The sequence below is a fragment of the Ovis canadensis genome, chromosome 2, assembly GCF_042477335.2.
Source record: "Ovis canadensis isolate MfBH-ARS-UI-01 breed Bighorn chromosome 2, ARS-UI_OviCan_v2, whole genome shotgun sequence".
Taxonomy (NCBI): Eukaryota; Metazoa; Chordata; class Mammalia; order Artiodactyla; family Bovidae; genus Ovis; species Ovis canadensis.
In genome coordinates, this window is record NC_091246.1 from 50,440,512 (window position 1) to 50,460,610 (window position 20,099).

General features: G+C 38.3%; 2 protein-coding genes across 5 annotated transcripts in view; one reads left to right on the forward strand and one right to left on the reverse strand.

Moving 5' to 3' along the window:
- Positions 1-13,747, forward strand: part of XPA (XPA, DNA damage recognition and repair factor) — a 32,185-nt gene extending 18,438 nt beyond the window's left edge. The window contains exons 6-8 of one of the 3 annotated variants that reach the window (XR_011254309.1): positions 354-466; positions 2,425-2,666; positions 11,096-13,747. Coding sequence is in view for 1 of the 3 variants with exons in the window: in XM_069576120.1 (XP_069432221.1) it covers positions 11,096-11,244 (149 nt within the window). In the remaining 2 variants the exon portion in view is untranslated. The remainder of the gene's footprint in view (positions 1-353; positions 467-2,424; positions 2,667-11,095) is intronic. The other 2 variants (XR_011254308.1, XM_069576120.1) reach the window with 2 other exon arrangements.
- Positions 13,004-20,099, reverse strand: part of NCBP1 (nuclear cap binding protein subunit 1) — a 38,007-nt gene continuing 30,911 nt past the window's right edge. For both annotated transcript variants that reach the window (XM_069576112.1, XM_069576113.1), the window contains exons 20-23: positions 18,784-18,898; positions 17,418-17,546; positions 16,515-16,628; positions 13,004-14,819 (exon numbers count right to left, since the gene is read on the reverse strand). In XM_069576112.1, the coding sequence (XP_069432213.1) occupies positions 14,706-14,819; positions 16,515-16,628; positions 17,418-17,546; positions 18,784-18,898 (472 nt within the window). In that variant the 3' untranslated portion in view covers positions 13,004-14,705. The remainder of the gene's footprint in view (positions 14,820-16,514; positions 16,629-17,417; positions 17,547-18,783; positions 18,899-20,099) is intronic.

A 20,099-nucleotide genomic window follows, 5' to 3' on the forward strand; every position in this document is an offset into this window, starting at 1 on the left:
AGTGTATCCAATAGTTACTATGTCCCAAGCACTGTGCTGATACAAATGCTGAAATCAGTTTATCAGAGGAGAAAAACAGGTAAAGTCATCATAATGTGATAAATACTGTGATAGTGATGAGCATAGGCTGTTAGAGGAGCGCAAAGAGCACTTGTTGCTGTAGCACAGAAGCCCCAAAGAGAGTCTTGAATAAGTAGGCGTAAGTGTTCTTTAGTAACCGTAGAGTCCCACTCTGGTGTCTAGTTTATATAAATAGCATATGTTCTGTGTATATACAGGGTTATACATATACTAAATCGATCCATTTAAAATGAGTATCTTAGCCATCATAGGTAATTTTGCTTATTTTTTAGGATTTAGAAGAGGTTTTGGAGGATGAATGAAGATAGCTGAAATGTCTTAAAAACAAACAAAAGAGCCAAAAAAAAAAAGAATGTCAGCCTACTTTGTTTCTTCTTATTGTGAGGTACTGCTTTCCACCTTTTCAGTATAAGAGTAATTCATGTGCAATACAGAGAAGTTAGAAACCTACAAAGAACTTATAGCCCATAATTACACTACCTAGAGACAGTCATCAGTAACAGTTTAATGTCTATTTTTCCAGCTCTTTTTTATGCATAGGCCCTTACATTTTTTTTTTTTATAAAAACAGAAGCACCATTGGACATTTATGAAGTCCATAAAGTTTATCTATCCTTTATCTCTGTATCTCAGTTTCTTCAACTATAAAAATGATAATACCACCCACCATATAAAAGTTTTTGTAAGGAATCAATGAGACGTTATATGTAAGTTGCTTAGACGAGAACTAGGGCAGAGTGGTACCCCATAGGTAATATTGCTGTAAGATGCTATGCCTGTTATAAGAACGTGGCACCGTAGGTAATATAACTATGAGATATTATGCCTGTTATAAGAATGTGGCACCGTAGCTAATATTACTGTGAGATACTATGCCTGTTATAAGAACGTGGCACCGTAGCTAATATTACTGTAAGATATTATGCCTGTTATAAGAACGCGGCAGCTCTGCATGTGCTGCTTTAGAAGCGCACTCTTTAGAGAAGTTTCACTTTTTCCCCGATAGATATTATATAATGGAGGCAGGTAAAAAATTCACTTGTATATCCTTGGACTTACTCACATACTTGTCAGTTATTACTTTATTCTTTAATTATGGGACGGGGAGAAGAGTTAGGTGTGTTTCAAGTTTCCAATTTGACATTCTTAATTTTGATTACAAATGAAAATTTTGATATATAAATTGATCAACTTAACAGTGAAGAATAAAAATCAAAGTTGAATTTAAAAGAAGTTTAAGACAGATAATCTCATGATAAACACATCTTTATATAAATTATAGTTACTTAACATGCTTCCTGAATCAGAGAGTAAGCACATTTTCATGGCTTTGTAGAGGGGCTTCTGACAGCAGCCTGTGCCGTGGAAGAGGATTTCATCACAGGATCATCCCCACATTAGCCGCTGCTGTACCACAGTCTTCCGAAACACCTGTGGGGCCAATTGAGAGGACTTGGAAAGGCTTCTTTTGAATTTGGTCCTTTTCTTTAATCTCTTCCGTGTTTTACCCCAAGCCTTCCTCTCTTCCAGCATCAGGGAATCCCCTGATGGGAGGGGTAAGGTACCTTAAGGGGTGTGAAAGAGGAGGGCATATTTATAGGCTAATCATATATCAGCCTAAAGGCTTTTGTTAACTCCAGCTCCTTGAATCCTCTCAGCTCTTCCCTTTCAGCTGCCTCTTCCCTATGATCTTTTGGCATAGACAGTAATATACAGATAAAGGAATTAAGAACTTGTACCTTCAGAGTAAAATACTTTTTGAAAAGGGTCTGTCTATAATTTTACTTAGATACTGTTTCTATAGTTTGGTCAAGATGTTCACTAAAGGTGGCTGAATTCTGATAATTTGGCAACAAAAGGCATCAGTTTAATTTCTTTATTTTTTTAATAAAACAGTTCTATTAAGATAGTCACACCTACTAAATAGCATGAATAGAACATTTTTTTCAAGATTTACACAATTAGCCTAGATAATTTTTAAAATAAGTATAAACTCAAATATAATTGGCTATATTTCTCACTATGTAAAATTTCTGCTATTAACCACCAGATGAACTACTGTGCATTTTCCTCATCCTTGAAGAGTTTGAATTTTCCCTGAAGTTTTTCCTGGAGCTCTTAAAACTGATTTCTTTAGTTTATTCCTTAAGTGCTTACTAGAGGGGTATGTTTTCCAAGACCCTGTTACAAATCTAAGAATGTTTTTCTGTTTCTCTTGCATTTGAAAGCCTGAGTTCTCTCTGAGTTGTATAAGCATTATTCCATTGTCTTCTGGTGTTTAATGTGCAGAGGTCAATGCTGTGCCTTCTTTAATTATGGCTTCTTCTTGTTGATTTGCTTTAGAGGTTGGTGGATATGTTCCTGTCCTCCTGACTAGGCCACAGAGGGCTGAGAGTGGAGTAGACACTGTAGAGATTAGAAGCAAGGAGCTTACTATGCAGTTTGCTCAGAAGGCTCAGGACAGAGAGGAATAAAAGCAAGTCTAAACGTTTTCTTAGTTGAAAGAAATTGGAACCTGGTTCCTCTTGGTCTTCTGATTTTGATCCACAAAGAAGCTGACACAAAGTTTACTTCTTTATAGAAAGGTAAGAGATTACATTTACCTGCTTTAGAATATGGTCTTCTAATTTAGCAATTTGAGAAAGACTTGATCTTACTAGAAAAGAAAATTATAGATAGTATATAAGGGGTGTGTGGTGTGTGTATGTATGTCTGTATAAATTTAGATAAAGTGAAAGAGAATTTTCTCGTTGGCAAACTCAAATTGTTCAAATTCACATTGACTGTCTTAGATCTGACAAGGCAGAAATAGAAATGATGGCATCACTGGTGCTTAGTTTAACTAGATTTTTATAAAGGCAATGTGTGTTGGCCTTGATATTGGATGGAAACTTTGAACTTGTGCAAATACACAGAACATTCTGGGTTTGCATGGCTCCTTTCCACAGATAAGGTGGTTGTAAAGTTTTCTTTAAAGTTATACTTAGCTTTCTCTTAATACTGGTAGAGGTTAGCCTTCTTTAAAAAAAAAAAACGAGAATGATTAATTTTCATCGTTTGTTAGTGTGCACTTTTTTCCCCCAAAAGAGATGGGTAAGAAAATCCCATCTGGGGGCTCCTTCTCAGTTTGTGAACATTTTACATTCTGGGCCTGTGGTTATATTTATGGGTATTTTGGGGCTTCTCTCAGGAGAGTTTGAAGGACACAGTTGCTTATCCTTGGTTTCTGGAGGACAAAATAAGATGAAAGCTTCTTACGTTTCGTTATTCCCTTGCAATTTCTCCCCCTCTAGTTACCAGTGGGCACCCTGTGTCAAAACTTCCTGCCCTCCCATCAGGTATTTAGCTGTACGTGGTCTCCCTCCACTAATTCTTTTATTTTAAGTCTACCTCATAAGCATTGCTGGGCTTCTTTGAATACAGGTTGCCTCTTTTGCAAAATTAAGATATTAAGCTGGATGAAGTACAAATTTTAGAGTGGTATAAAATATATTTTTCACTGAAACAAGCATTTAGGGGAAAACGTCTTTGGGTAAAAAATAGAAGCAGTCTCTGAAGGTAATCAGTAGCAACAGTGATGGTTACCATGAACGTTTTTGTAACCTTCCAAGAGAAGTAGTCCACAGTTTGTTGTGTTGTGAAATTCTAGGCCAGGGGGACCAGGAGGTGGGAACATGGCAAACTGCTGCTCTCTTTGCCAGTCTCAGGCTTGCAGGCCTGCTTGGCACATCCCTTTCCATGCCCAAGGTTTCCCTAGCTCTCCTGAGGCCTCAGTTCAGTTCAGTCGCTCAGTCGTGTCCGACTCTTTGCGACCCCATGAATCGCAGCACACCAGGCCTCCTTGTCCATCACCATCTCCCGGAGTTCACCCAGACCCACGTCCATTGAGTCCGTGATGCTGTCCAGCCATCTCATCCTGGGTCGTCCCATTCTGCTTCTGCCCCCAATCCCTCCCAGCATCAGAGTCTTTTCCAATGAGCCAACTCTTCTCATGAGATGTCCAAAGTACTGGAGCTTCAGATTTAGCATCATTCCTTCCAAAGAAATCCTAGGGCTGATCTCCTTCAGAATGGACTGGTTGGATCTCATTGCAGTCCAAGGGACTCTCAAGAGTCTTCTCCAACACCACAGTTCAAACGCATCAATTCTTCGGCACTCAGCCTTCTTCACAGTCCAACTCTCACATCCATACATGACCACTGGAAAAACCATAGCCTTTAGACGGACCTTAGTCGGCAAAGTAACGTCTCTGCTTTTGAATATACTATCTAGGTTGGTCATAACTTTTCTTCCAAGGAGTAAGCGTCTTTTAATTTCATGGCTGCAGTCACCATCTGCAGTGATTTTGGAGCCCAAAACAATAAAGTCTGATACTGTTTCTACTGTTTCCCCATCTATTTCCCATGAAGTGATGGGACCGGATGTCATGATCTTCGTTTTCTGAATGTTGAGCTTTAAGCCAACATTTTCACTCTCCTCTTTCACTTTCATCAAGAGGCTTTTGAGTTCCTCATCACTTTCTGCCATAAGGGTGGTGTCATCTGCATATCTGAAGTTATTGATATTTCTCCCAGGAATCTTGATTCCAGCTTGTGTTTCTTCCAGTCCAGCGTTTCTCATGATGTACTCTGCATATAAGTTAAATAAGCAGGGTGACAATATACAGCCTTGACATACTCCTTTCCCTATTTGGAAGCAGTCTGTTGTTCCATGTCCAGTTCGAACTGTTGCTTCCTGACCTGCATACAGGTTTCTCAAGAGGCAGGTCAGGTGATCTGGTATTCCCATCTGTTTCAGAATTTTCCACAGTTTATTGTGATCCACACAGTCAAAGGCTTTGGCATAGTCAATAAAGCAGAAATAGATGTTTTTCTGGAATTCTCTTGCTTTTTCGATGGTCAAGTGGATGTTGGCAGTTTGATCTCTGGTTCCTCTGCCTTTTCTAAAACCAGCTTGAACATCAGGGAGTTCACGGTTCACATATTGCTGAAGTCTGGCTTGGAGAATTTTGAGCATTACTTTACTAGCATGTGAGATGAGTGCAATTGTGCAGTAGTTTGAGCATTCTTTGGCATTGCCTTTTTTTGGGATTGGAATGAAAACTGACCTTTTCCAGTCCTGTGGCCACTGCTGAGTTTTCCAAACTTGCTGGCATATTGAGTGCAGCACTTTCACAGCATCATCTTTTAGGATTTGAAACAGCTCAACTGGAATTCCATCACCTCCACTAGCTTTGTTCGTAGTGATGCTTTCTAAGGCCCACTTGACTTCACATTCCAGGATGTCTGGCTCTAGATTAGTGATCACATTATCATGATTATCTGGGTTGTGAAGATCTTTTTTGTACAGTTCTTCCGTGTATCCTTGCCACCTCTTCTTAATATATTCTGCTTCTGTTAGGTCCATACCATTTCTGTCCTTTATTGAGCCCATCTTTGCATGAAATATTCCCTTGGTATCTCTAATTTTCTTGAAGAGATCTCTAGTCTTTCCCATTCTGTTGTTTTCCTCTATTTAATTTGCATTGATCGCTGAGGAAGGCTTTCTTCTCTCTCCTTGCTATTCTTTGGAACTCTGCATTCAGATGCTTATATCTTTCCTTTTCTCCTTTGCTTTTCGCTTCTCTTCTTTTCACAGCTATTAGACAGCCATTTTGCTTTTTTGCATTTCTTTTCCATGGGGATGGTCTTGATCCCTGTCTCCTAGCAAGCCTTTTCTCACTCCTCTGTGGCCTCTGACCTTACTACCCTTTTTTCAATCTCAGCAGTAGTAGCTGACCTCTACTTTCCAAAGTTTTAAGTTGCTTAAATGAAGTAATGTGAAAAACTATTACTAATCTGTAATCAAACAAATGTTTTATTTCACCAGATGTTGACATTTTTCCACTTGCTTTTTTCTCTTTCGTTCACACACATATTTTGGTGAACCATTTAAGAGTTATTTGCAGGCATTGTGATTCTTAATACTTCAGCATTTATCTACTATAAATAAGGACATTTTTCTACTGACTAAAAAATACCATGCTCAAACTGTACATTATAACAGTTGCCCAGTATATAATCTATATCGTCTTTCTCCAAGTGTTCCAGTGTCCTTTATAGCTTTTCAGTTGTTGGATCCAGGGACCTATCAAGGATGATGCACATCCAGAGTATTCTCTTTTTTCCCTCAGCCTTTTTCTTTTATGATAATTTTTGAAGAGTCCAGGCTCCCCATTTTCTGAAATGTCCCTCCATTTGGTTTATTAGCAGTTTGTTTCCTCATGATTATCTTTGGATCAGTCACCTCAGGAGACACGTGGTATCACTTAACGAAGGCAGTATCTGCCAGATTTCCCCATTATAAAGGTACCCTTTCCCCTGTATAATTAATAGAAAATCTGTGGGGTGACTCTTAACACTATGTGAATATCTCATTCCTTAAGTTTCATTCAGTGGTTTTAGCACACAGGTTGGATCTTGTCTGAGTCAGTTATTATTAGGGTAAATATAAATGGTGACTTTCTGTTTCTGTTATTTCTACCATTATTATTTGGTTTCTTTTGGAAAGAAGAGCTTTTTTTTTAGTAGCAGTTGGAACCATGGATTCTTATTCTCAAGTCAGTGTCACAGTCTGTCCACTCCTCGTTGTTCAGTCACTTAAGTTGTGTCTGACTCTGCATCATCAGGGACTGCAGCACGCCAGGCTCCTCTGTCCTGCACTGTCTCTAGGAGTTTGCTCAAATTCGTGTCCATTGAGTCAGGGATGCTGTCTAACCATCTTATCCTCTGCCAGCCCCTTCTCCTTTTGCCTTCAGTCTTTGCCAGTATTAGGGTCTTTTGCAATGAGCTGGCTCTTCATGTCGGGTGGCCAAAGTATTGCAGCTTCTGCAGCAATATTTTGAGAATATTGCTGTATTATATTGCTGTATTGTATTGCTGTATTGTATCAGCAATATTCCAGAGAATATTCAGGGTTGATTTCCTTTAGGACTGATTGATTGGATCTCCTTGCAGTCCAAGGGGCTCTCAAGAGTCTTCTCCAGCACCACAGTTTGAAAGCATCAGTTCTTTGGTGCTCAGCCTTCTTTATGGTTTACTCTCACATCTGTATGTGATTACTGAGAAAACCATAGCTTTGACTATACGAACCTTTGTTAGCAAAATGATGTCTCTGGTTTTTAATATGCTATATAGGTTTGTCTCCATCCACAGTGATTTTGGAACCCGTGAAATGAAATCTGTCATTTCTTCCACTGTTCCCCCTTCTGTTTGCCATGAACGGATAGGACTGGATGCCATGATCTTAGTTTTTTTAATGTTGTGTTTCAAGCCAGCTTTTTCACTCTTTTGCCCTCAAGAGGCTGTTTAGTTCCTCTTCACATTCTGCAATTAGAGTGGTATCATCTGCCTATCTGAGTTTGTTATTTCTCTTGGCAATCTTGATTCCAGCTTGTGATTCATCCAGCCTGGCATTTCACATGATGTACTCTGCATATAAATTAAACAAGCAGGGTGACAGTATATGGCCTTGTACTCCTTTCCATTATTCATCTTAATGCCCAAATTTGGCCAGTGGATGTCCCTTCAATCTAGCTCCTGTCTTTTAAAAAATGTTTTTATTTGGAAATGATTTCACACTTACATAAAATCGCAAGGATAAGAATGGTACAAGGGACACCCATATATTCTTCACCTAGATTTACCCAATGTTGACAATTTATGCCATTTGCATTCTTTTTGCACATTTCTTTTTATGAACCGTTTCATTGCCAGCCTTTTTTTATCCCTAAATACTAAAAATGCAAATTTCCTAAGAATAGGAAGATTCTTACAAAAGTATAGTATCTATATTTTTATTTAGTCATCCTTATTCCAGTTTTGTTAGTTGACCCAATTATGTCCTGTGTAGTTTATTCATTCTAGTATAAAATCTAGTCTAGGACCAGGTATTGGCTTTAGGTACCAAGTCTTTCTAAATTTCTTTATTCCGGAATATTTTCATAGCCTTTATCGTTTATGACACTGGCATTTTTGAAGAAGTCTTTCCCCTTCCTCTATCTTTTTTACAGTAATATTTTTCACGTGGGGTTTTTCTGATGTTTCCTGATGGTCAGATTCAGGTTATTCATTTCAGGTTGGATGGTATATAACTGATGTGACTTTTCCAGGGTATCACGTCTGGAGGCATGTGATATCCATCTGCCCTTAGTGGTGATGTATTTATTTTTTATTTGATAGGCAAAAGTCCTGTAAGACCATGTAAGTACCTGCTTCTGTTCAACACTCCCCTTAAGTTTAGCATCCATTCATGGGTGGTTCTTGCCTGAACCTAGGATGATGGTTGCAAAAACTGTTTTCTAACTTCAGCACTCATTCCACATTTAACACATTGGAAGTCAGCCCTGATAGCATCCTCTCCCCTACTTATTTGTTACTGGTGTGGATTCATTAATTCCTGTTCTTCTCAGTGGCTTTTGGTTAATTTCTGTCCTTAATTATTTTGGTGCTCAAATTGCCTGATTTGGGCCAACAGAAGTATCTCCAGACCAGCTCTTGTGTCCTTTTGGCATGTCTTCATCATTCTTTGAGCACATCTTTCTAGCTCAAAACACACATATATGTATCAGTTGAGTTTAGTCACTCTGTCGTGTCTGACTCTTTGCAGTGTCCATTGAGTCAATGATCGCGTCCAACCATCTCATCCTGTCATTCCCTTTCCCTTCTGCCTTCAATCTTTCCCAGCATCAGGGTCTTCTCCAGTGAGTCAGCTCTTCACATCAGGTGGCCAATATATATATATATATACATTATATACCTATGAGTTCACACCCAGTTCTAATCTAAAATTTAGGGTTTATTCTGGTTTTCTCCCTTTCCTTACTTGTAACTCCTTTCTCTGACAGTCAGAATCCTGATTTCCATTATTCTTTTTAATGTACTTATTTGATTGGTGCTCCTGAATGTAACTAATTTCCCTTCATGTGCTGCCTCCTCTTTAGGAGACCTTCCTTATTTGTCCTGGGCTCTGCCCACCCTACCACAGATGCTCGCTTTACTTGCTACTCCTCATGGCTTTAGGACTAGATTTTTCAGGTGGAGAAAGAAGTGGCAAGAAATGAGACAGCAGGTTTTTATTAAATTTTTGTATTACTTCCTTTCTAGCACAAGTTTTTTCAGGAATGTCTAGTAAATATTAAAGACAGGCTTTGTTCTTGTTATTATAGACCTTGATAGGTTAGCTGAAGAATGGGAAGAAAAGCCATAAAGTCAGAATAAAACATTATGTTCAGTTGTGACAATTATGGATAGTAAGGTAGATTTTTGTTCTCTCTCAAGTTCACAGAATGCTCAAATGGGGCAGAGGTTAGCTTAGTGATTGGCATGCAGTCACATTTTGAGAGATTTTCTTCATTGGGTAGTAAAGGAAAAATGGCCAGAATACATCACAACAAAGCTGAAAAGTAGGTACTGGAACTTGAAGAAACATCATCTTGTCATTATCCGAAACCATGAGGCATCTGTGCAGTTCTGGTTAGCATACTGTTTATTTTTTATTTTAAAAATATCTCAATTTTAAAATAAGGTTCTTCAGAATATGGGAGGATATAGGAATAAAGATGAGAGTTTAGAACATGATAGATATAAACTATCTAGAAGTGTATACACTGAAGCTTGAAAGCAGCCTGAAATAGAGTGCTTTTCATACTGGAAGTGTATGAAAAGGCAGCACAGCTTAGTGGTTAAGAACATGGACTGAGCTGGACTGTGCCTCTGCCTGTTTGACCTTAGGCACAACTTATGTAACCTCTCTGTGCGCTAGTTTTCTCATCTGTAAAATTGGGATGATAGCTGTACTTATGACACAGTGTTGTGAGGATTGAATGTGTTTAAATACTTAGAACAGTGCCTGATACATAGCCTTATTTGTTTGCTTATCCATATGATACAGTAAAGGCTAAACATAAAAAGATTCAAGTGGTATTTTGATACTACTTACAGTAAAATGGATTAAAGAAAATGTATGATTACTTGGTGTACTTTGATTTTTAAGGCTGAGATTATAGAAGGTAATGATCATACTCTCTCTTAGGTAGGGCAGCCAACAAGACAATGCTGGATCATTGGTCAGAGTAGAAGAAATTTGCTTTTTATTCATTAAACTAGAAACTGAGATGTTATTAGCTTATTTTCTAATTAACACAAAGCATTTGGTTTCCTCAGGTAACATGCATTGTGAACTTTAGAATGTCCTGGTTGCTTTTCAGAACATCCAACACAATTCTTTTCTTTGTGAAAAGGCTGTTTTGTATGATGTAGTAGGAAAAGTTCTCAACGTTGGAATACATGACCTGGGTTCCCCTGCTATTCATATCTTTGTTCAGTTTTCCTACCTGCAAAATAAAATTAAGTAAAACAACTCTATAGTTCTTTCCAGCTCTTAATAGCCAGTGATTCTTTTCTTTGTTGTACTTTGTAACAATTACTAGCAGTTTGTCTCCTAAAATACTGCTGTCTTCTATAAAATAAAGAATTCAGTAGATATAAGGTCAGTTGCAGAAGCAGCTTTTCTAAGATGAAACATCAGCAGAGTGGCTGGGTTCTTGGTTTTCTAGTTTTCTTGCGGAGTTTGACTTGCCTCTTAGAGAAGTAGCTCCTGACTGTAAGGAACTTAAATCGTTATCGTCAGTCATCCCAGTTGATTCCCCTCTCATTCTTTGGCATCCTGTTTTCCATAGTCAGCTGCTTAAACTATTCTTTGCATGTCTTCTGAATCTAGTTTCTTGCTGTTCTTCTAATCCACATACCCCATTTCTGAACCTCCTGTTTCAAACTAAAACCAACAGTGACTTGAAAGATTCCACAGACCAAACTAGTGAGCTAAGAAAGTAGGCTTGCCAAAACTGTATCATTAGTTTTGACTTGTTATAAAATTAAGGCATAAACCATATTTGGTTAAACACAGCTGAAAAGCAATGGATTTTTAATTCAGCTGAATAGCACCACTGAACAATTGGCTTTTATTTTTTCCTTAGAATTACGGCGAGCAGTAAGAAGCAGTGTATGGAAAAAGCAAACAGTTGCTCATCAACATGAGTATGGGGCTGAAGAAAACCTAGAGGATGACATGTACCGGAAGACTTGTACTGTGTGTGGCCATGAACTGACATATGAGAAAATGTGATGTTTAGTTAAGTGATCTGTTCTACAGTGTGGAAATTTAGATTGGTCCTGTTCAAAATTCACCAAAATGTAAAGTCTTCATAAATGAATGAAACACTTGTATAAATAATGCTCCAATAATTGTGTATGTTATGGCTTAACAGCAAGTTTCAGTTAAGGTCCAGCAGGTCTGGTGGGCAAAACACTAAGTGTGTGACCATTTTTTCTATAATAAGGGTGGGAGCTGAGCAATAGAATGGGTTTTAAAGTGTTAGCTTAGAGCTAAAACAGAAATAAGCGACCAAGCCAAACCCTCGATTGAGGTAGAAGAAAGAGCTTTTAGCAGTAAAGGCAAAAGCTGGCCAAGCTGGATTCATATCCCAGAAACCAGCAGGGATGGTGGTAGACTGCTGCACCCCAGACCCTGGGCCAGGTCTTCTAGACCATGTCTGTCTCTAAGGGTATGAGGGAGCTTTGCTGGGACAAGTTTTCTGTATCCTTAGGGTTTATGATAGATCTTAGTATTAGTGTCTGGATATGCCTTTTCAAATCTGGGTAAAATAGAAAAACAGCTAAACTGTTGATCAAAGGTAATAACTTGTTAACATTCACTGTGCATTTTCTGTATGTCATGCAAACACTATGCAAAGTGCCTTACAGGTATTCTCATGTAATCCTGGGAGGGAAAACAGCTTGCTTCTGTTTATGTAGCACTTCTAAAGGAATGGTAACCTACAACCTGACATCACCCCAGACATTTGGATCAAGTTTAAATAGTCAAATATTACCCTATCTTGTCAAAAGGATTACAGGGTAGTTACCTGGTAAGAGCAATTGATCCCAAGTGCTTGATTAACAGGGTGCATGCATTTTTTTTTTTTTTTGATAAAAACAAATTCAAGATAACTTCAAGTTGTTCTTTGACAGGACTTTTTATCTTACTGCAACAAATAGGAAGTTTTTATACATTTTCATGTTTTTCTTCAGATCAGCTCTTGGAGATTATGCTTGAAGAAGGGCAAAAGTCAAAACAAGTCAAAGCCAAAGACTTGAAACTGTCATTACTAACTGTTCTCTATATAAGTATTCAATACTGAAATGGTTCGTGTTTTTCGAATATTGATTTTTTTCATGTGCTATGCTGAATATTACAGCTCAGTAAAAATAGATTCTGAATGGGCAGCAAGACCTTCTTTGGACAAAATAAAAAGCTTCCGGCAAGTAACTAGGGGTTCAGGCTGCTGACGATTGCATTGGGAGATAAGGAACCCTTGAACCACCACATGGACATAGTTTTAGATTCCATTTACTAGCTGTGGACCTTGGGTAAGTTACTCAGTGGGCTTGTTTTTATCTGTCACATAGACATAAATAATCTAATGACTGTCATGATTAAATATGGCAAATCTATAGCAAATGACACGTAAGTTATTAATGAGCATGTATTATCGAGACCAGTATAGCTAAGACTTGTCTAGTTGAGGTGGGCTTCCAGTCAATCACTCTTTACCTTCATTAATCTAAGACAGTTCTGGTGTCCAAATATCACTGACAGCCATATATGCTCTACTCAGGTCGCCAAGTTCTGTCCTCATCTTTCATTTTCAGATATAACTGTAGATTGTTAATAAGTCATAGAAATCACTGCTAAGTACTTTCCAGGAAAAGCAAGCAAACTTTATCTTCATTTGAACTGCTTTCTGAGTAACTCCTATGAGCTTTAGAGTCAAGGAAAACAAAAATTATGTTTACTTGGACAAAAGCATGTTAAATGGCATCAGTGCAGTTTAAGAGCATATTGATTTATTGCAAGGTACGATGTACAGTGTGACGTGCTGTTCTTGTCTCTGTGAGCTTCATTTGTGGGGAGAGCGATTGTTGAATGTTTGTTTCTTCGGAATTCAATCTCTGGTTTGGTTTTTCCATATACCTAGTTTGCCAGACTGGGTAAGAGCAGGGTCACATTAGTGAGCAGTTGTTAGAAGCAACCATTACATGTGAAGAGAGGGTCTAAGAGGAAGGAGGTGGATCAAGTAAAAATGTAAGTAGCCACACTTTGCAATACATTATGAAAGGATTACAAAGCAGCCTAGGGTCAGAATTACCAGAGCCTTAAATGGTTATCCTTTAGCTTCTTGAGGACAGGAGCCATTTCTAACTAATTACATAGTTTGTGGGAAGGAGAACAGTATAAACAAAAGAACACTTAGCTAAGCGCTTGGCTTTTAGTTCCCTGCCAGTAACTTGCCATGCAGCTTTAATCTTGTGATTCTTTGTCTTAAATGGTATGGTGTTTTAAAATCCTAGGAATTTCTATTTACTGAGTAGACTATATTCTGTAGCCACTAAGTATATGGTAAACCAAAGAGACCCCATATATTATGCACCATAAACTTATGATGTACTAAGTTTAAAAAAAACACCTATATTGTATAAATGAACAAAGCTACTTCAGTTGTGGGATTATTGCTAAATTTTTTCAAAGGTTCAATGAAATAAAAACTAAAAATGCTAGAAACCTGGAATGTCAGAGAACCCCTTGTTATTTTACAATGTACTTTTCTTATCTTAGTTAAGCCTCAACACCATATAGGAAACAGGTTTAGGAATTAGTAGTTACTTGGACCTGATTCCACAGAAATAAAATCCAAACCTACATCTAACACTAGGCATTAGTCAGTCTAGCTACTTTTAAGTCACACTTTAACACGAAATTCACTGTATGAGCTTGGACAGATCTGTCTCAGGTTTGAGATCAGATATTCTAAGATGATAATTCCAAAACTTGTCTGCATATTGCAATTACCTGGGAGCCTTAAGAACTACCTGATATGTCTGTTTGAAAAACTGTGGTTTAATATTAATTTAAAAATAACTTTAGAGAGTCCCAGGTGATTTATGTTCAGATTTAGGAACTGCTACTCTAGTAACTTTTTAAATAGTATCTTAAAAATACTACAGTAATTAAAAGTATTTTGAAGAGAAAATTTCAGATGGAGGTATATTACAAAGAAATCACTAAAGTAGACTGAGATGATAAATCATGAAATACCAAAGTTTAAAAAACATTTTGTTTTATTTCAGCCATGTTAGGTTACCCATGAGCTGTGAAAAGCTATGCTACTTGATAATAAATTCATCAGTTCTATATACTACTTGGTAAATAAGCTTGACCCTCTAGTGTTTCACATACCTCAAATTAGTTATCTTTTGTGCCTTAAGGAGAAAAAAATATCAGAAAAGTTGTATTTGTCACATATATGATACATCCTATGCATTATCACATTACTGTCATTAGGGAATATCTGCTTTTTAGGGGAAACTAAGGGTAATCAATACCATATTTCTTCACTGTCCTCTGTTTCTTTTAGAAAGTGACAGGATGCTACAAGAAAGCAAGCATTCAAACAATCAAAAATAAGACAGATTATTTTGAGCTCTTTAAAAAAAAATCTTGACAGGAAAGGGGAAGAAAAATGACCCTTAGGCCTGCAGGGCACAGAACTGCTGGAACACAGCCAGGATGTGGGGGTCTAACTCAGCAGTGAAGAGCAGGTTCTCCAGGGTCACCATGTACTGGTGGATTGTCTGGTGATGCTGTAGACACAGAGAAGGGGGAAATGTTTAGGTTAGGAAAGGGAGTACACAAGCAATCTCCCAAACATTCCCCTAAAGCCTACCCACGTTGTGGAGTGATGCGAAAGAGCAGAGAAAAAAGCGGTTTAGCTGCTAGGCATAATAACCCTGGAAAGCCCAAATATGGAGAAAATGTAGGGGGAAACGAAAAAGAAAAAAATGATGGTCAATAATTTAAAAATTCAGTTCTGGTCTGTTTCTATGCAATTCATAATTCAGGGCCGTGGCAGCACCACCTGCTACTATTCTAGATGAGTTCAGCTGGTTCTTTCCCCTAACTGAAACTGAAGTCGCTCAGTCGTGTCCGATTCTTTGTGACCTCATGGACTATAGCCTACCAGGCTCCTCAGTCCATGGAATTTTCCAGGCAGGAGTACTGGAGTGGGTTGCCATTTCCTTCTCCAGGGGATCTTCCCAACCCAGGGATTGAACCCGGGTCTCCTGCACTGCAGGCAGATGCTTTAACCTCTGAGCCACCAGGGAAGCCCTTCCCCTAATTAGGACAGAGTATATAGTACAACTTTTTAAAAGTTGCCCAGACAAGGGATGAACTATGAAGAAATTTTGGAAATCATTTCATTTTTTGGTTAGGGCATTAAGCAAAGAGATGTGTTAAGAAAAAAATATTTAACCTATTTATATTTCAGAATTACCCAGTGATCTGTTAAGTATTCCACAAAACAGGAAACCCAAACCTCACTGTTTTTTTATCTTTTAAAATAGAGGTTATCTGTCTTACTAAAAATCAGTGACTTACTGAGCCTAACTGGAAAAAATCGTCAGAAAATCAAAGTTTCTTCTATATGTACATATATAAACTTTAATATACTCAGATTCCTATAGGATCAGGATATTGACAATAAATAAGCCTCCAACAAAAAATTTACTCTAGATTTTTCAAGGAACTATTTTTCCCCCTTTAAGCCTTCTGCTTTAATCACTCTTGTCTAGAACAAACCGATAAGGATTTGCTTGGGGTGTTGGTGTCTGAAGATACCACTGTACTTCAAATCTGACTTAAATCTAACAGAGTATGTGTTGCGGTCTGCTTTCTGTAAGAACCTCAGGGAACTTACTAATAGTGCCTCCAGAAGCACTGTTATCATTTGAACTTTGGATTTAAAGAGGTTCTTAAAATCTTATTACTCTTCCCTTAGCATTTTTCTATTTTGTGTCACAGCTAGGCTCTCCAACAAAGATAATGGCAATTAGGAGTCTGAGTGATATAGAGCCAATTTTAAGCCTAAATATTCTGATGAGCAATGGTAGGAACAAATGGACACTAACTAAAGGGCTTACAGGTACCATATAACCTAACAACTTTGATGCTTTTTTAAAACGGAGAATCCCTGTGGCTGAGGATGTGCTGTGTTTAGTGGCTTGGTCGTGTCCGACTCTTTGCGACCCCACCAGGCTCCTCTGTCCATGGGATTTCTCAGGCAAGAATACTGGAGTGGGTTGCTATTTCCTTCTCCAGGGATCAAACCTGGGTCTCCTGCAATGCAGGCAGACTCTTTACTGACTGAGCCACCACTGCTTAAGTCATGTCATTTTGCAGCTCTATTACTTACAGACTGCATTCTAACTGAGCTAGGAGAGAATTCCCATGGCTGAGAACAGTGATGTTTATTATCCTAATCAAAGTTTTCCACAAACCTGTAGGAAGATCTGCTGGAGCCTCTCTATACAGTTCTTATACCATGGTGTTAACACACTGGTCCCATCAGTCTCACAGCGTACTAAGTGCTCGGTCAAGATCATGATAAAACGCTGGAAATAGGGTACAAAGTTCCAGAGGTGTTAGTAAAAATTCTTATACTTCAGAAACAATCACACTTTTGACCAAGAGACCTCAAAGGTATTTCTTGTTTCACCCTATCTTTGTGGTATGAACCCCTGACTTTCATGATTCAGTAAACACTGAAGTGTGAAAGGCAGACCAGTGATAACATGCGTTGTTTAGTCTTTGGTCCCTAAGTTGTTTTTGACTTTTTGCAACCCCATGGACTGTAGCCCACCAGGCTCCTCTGTCAACCGGATTTCCTGGGCAAGAATACCGGAGTGGCTTGCCCTTTTCTTCTCCAGGGGATCTTCCCTTTCCAAGGGGTCAAACCCACATCTCCTGCATTGGCAGGAAGACTGCTTTACCACTGAGACACCTGGGAAGCCTGATGAGGTGAGTAGCACATCATTTTTGGCAATACAAAAATAATCTAACCTTTAATATTTAGATTACTTATGCTAGTAATTTTTCTTAGACTCTGTTTTAAGGACATAATCAGAAATGTTAACAGGAATGTATACACAAAAATCTTCAGGAAGGAAAGCAATCATCTAAACAGGTCTACAAGTACTTAATAACAGCATCCCCCATTTTTTTTAAGCAAGAAGAAATATACATGGTAACTAACAACAGAATTACCTCCAATTAGTGAACTTTTATTTCCTATGTAAATTTTTATACATTTAAGACCTTACTCATAATGATTAAAAACATTTTTTAAAACTAAAGAAATAAACTGGTTTTTTTGAACCTATCAATGTCCCAAGTCACGATACCTGAAATATGACAAGGAAGAGATTCTTTTGTTCACTCTGAGCAGACTCTACTTTTTCCTGCAGTCTTTCTATTTGTTCTTCAAGAGCCCCATCTTTCCTGTCACTGCTTCTGTCATCATCATCACTTCGCTACAGAATGCCAAGGAACAAAAGGAAACCACCGTTTAGAATTCCAGTGTAGTAAACCCCAACAAGCACACCTAAGGATTTTACTGTGTCTGGTCAAATACTATCTGAAGACTTCTATTCCACAAGAAAAGAACCAAACATACAGGCAAACAAACATCCGAAGTCCTGTAAGTGCTTATCTAGGCCAGGGAAATTCAGTGGCACTTGTCCTGGGTAGTGGCATTGGGCTTCCAATATAGCAGAATGACTTATGCCTTTTACAGGACAGTCCACTCAAGGAGGAAATGTATGTCACAGTCTTCATTCAAAATGAAAACAGCTTTGTAAAATGTACAGTTGATTATTGTTATTTACAATGGTGGTTTTATGAAATTGCTGTGAACTCTGAACACTGAACTGTTGCTCCTAGGAGAAATATAGGGCTAGGGTCTTGGGAACCTCTCATCACAAAACTTTAACATAAATTTGCACTGCCCTCACAATAGCCACAATGACTACTGAGCACTTAAATGTGGTTAGTGTGACTAAGGAACTGAATTTTACATTGTATTCAAATTTTATTAAAGTTACATGTGGTTATCATATGGACACCACATATCTAGAGAACAGGGTGGTGTGAAGTCAAGTCTCTGGAGTAGGTTCACGTATAAAATCGGGATGATGCCATTTACCTTGACAGTGTCTTAGGTTTGTGTAAGTCATCAAACCTGCTTTTACCTTTTTCTGGTAAATGTGTGTAACACTGGAAAACTGTCATGAAGAACAACAGTACTATCTGCTGAATCTCAGGAATACATCCAGCTCACTGCTGCCCCAGATGGCTATAATACTAAACATATTAATAATACAAGGAGTATTTTATGGGCCCGGAAAAGACTGTCTCCTCTTGCCCTGCTCCCTCCCCACCCCCGTACCAGGGAAGGGGTGAACACCATGAGTCTTCTCTTTCCCTCTTGCATCAGAAACTTTTATAGAAACACTGGTGTCCTCCTTCCTTCTCCTTTGGGAAGGCAACAGGATGGTAAACTATGGAAAAAGTAAGCTTTGTGGCTTGCTTAACAGGTTCACCATGCAGGAAAACGACAGAGAGCAGCAGGCACCAGTCCTTCCCCTTCCTCCATTTCTACAAACAGCTCTGCATGATTTGGTCTCAAAAAGCTCCCATCAAGGCAATGAATATTCTCAATGATTTCTTATATTATTTTCTTTGACCATTTATAGTCGACACAAGGCTTACCCGTTTGTGTTGCCTTGCAAGTTTTTCTTTAGCCTCTTCTAGCTCTTTCTGGATCTTGAGAACGTGTTTGTTCATCTTACGAATTGTGGAGTGCAAGATTTCCCAAACAAACAATCTTAAAGTAATAAGGCATTTGGTTACTGTATGTTAAACTATACTTAAAGAAAATAAGACCTCTTAACTTTTGTAATCTACACATACTTAAGGTCTGATATAGCCTTCTATTCTTGAGGCAGAATAAGGTATATTTCTCCAGCAACATAATTTTTCTTGCACAATCAATCATGCACACGATCTAGCTCTACCCATTAGATCCAGATGAGCTTCCTGAAGGCAATACTGGGTCCTTGTCATTTTTATTTCCATCCCCTACTAGACACACACAGAATGTATGTATACACAGTTAGTGAAATGGCAAACCAGAAAAAACACCCTAGGAACAAAAATACATTTTTCTCTCTTTTGAATGTAAACACTATTTATTGTAGTTTTTTTGAAATGGAAACCTAATCTGAGGCTCATTCACATGCTTTATACTAGCACAAACTCAGCCAATTCTCTTGGAACATGAAAGAACCTCATTAGTTGATAATAGCTATCAACTGCTGGGCCTTTAGGAATGAGATACTTATGTCAACTACTTTTTCAAACTACTCAAGTACCAGGATCACCTGTAGGTGCTTTAAATGTTTATTGCATAAATATCAGTGTGTTTAAGTAGCTTCTTAACTCCTTTTTATGTCTATAACATTATGTCTCCTAACCCCAGGATATACAGCACAGAAGAGTACTTCCTTCTACAAGTTTTAATCTGGATGATGACAGTTTAAGTGGAATATTATAAAACAAGGTCTAGAATGTTAGCAAACGGGTTAAAGGAGCAGAGTACTTTAACTCTGCATCAGTCAGCTGGGCAGAAAGGCTTTGCAGAGTTAGAGTTGCAGATGTAAACCACTAAGGATGATGGCTAACACATACTTGAGTGGTTTTCTGAGATGTTGCACATCTGAGAATATCCTTCTGTTGCTCTCATTTCTGAGTGCCAACTTGGCTGGTATGATAATCTTAGACCACACTCCTTCACCCTAAAGATTCAGCTTAGAGCCCTAAGCCAATAACAAATACAGTGAAGAGGATAAAGGTTGTGATGGATATTTATGTCTTTGCAAGTAATGGGTTTCCTATTTTGTGTCAACTCCTATTGTCCTAGCCCTGATCAGGTATAAAGCCTGTGGACTCTGCTTCATGTATAAGAACCAAACTTAACAAAAAGTCTTTTTCCTTTAGGGGGAATGAGTCGAGAGAGAATTTTCTGT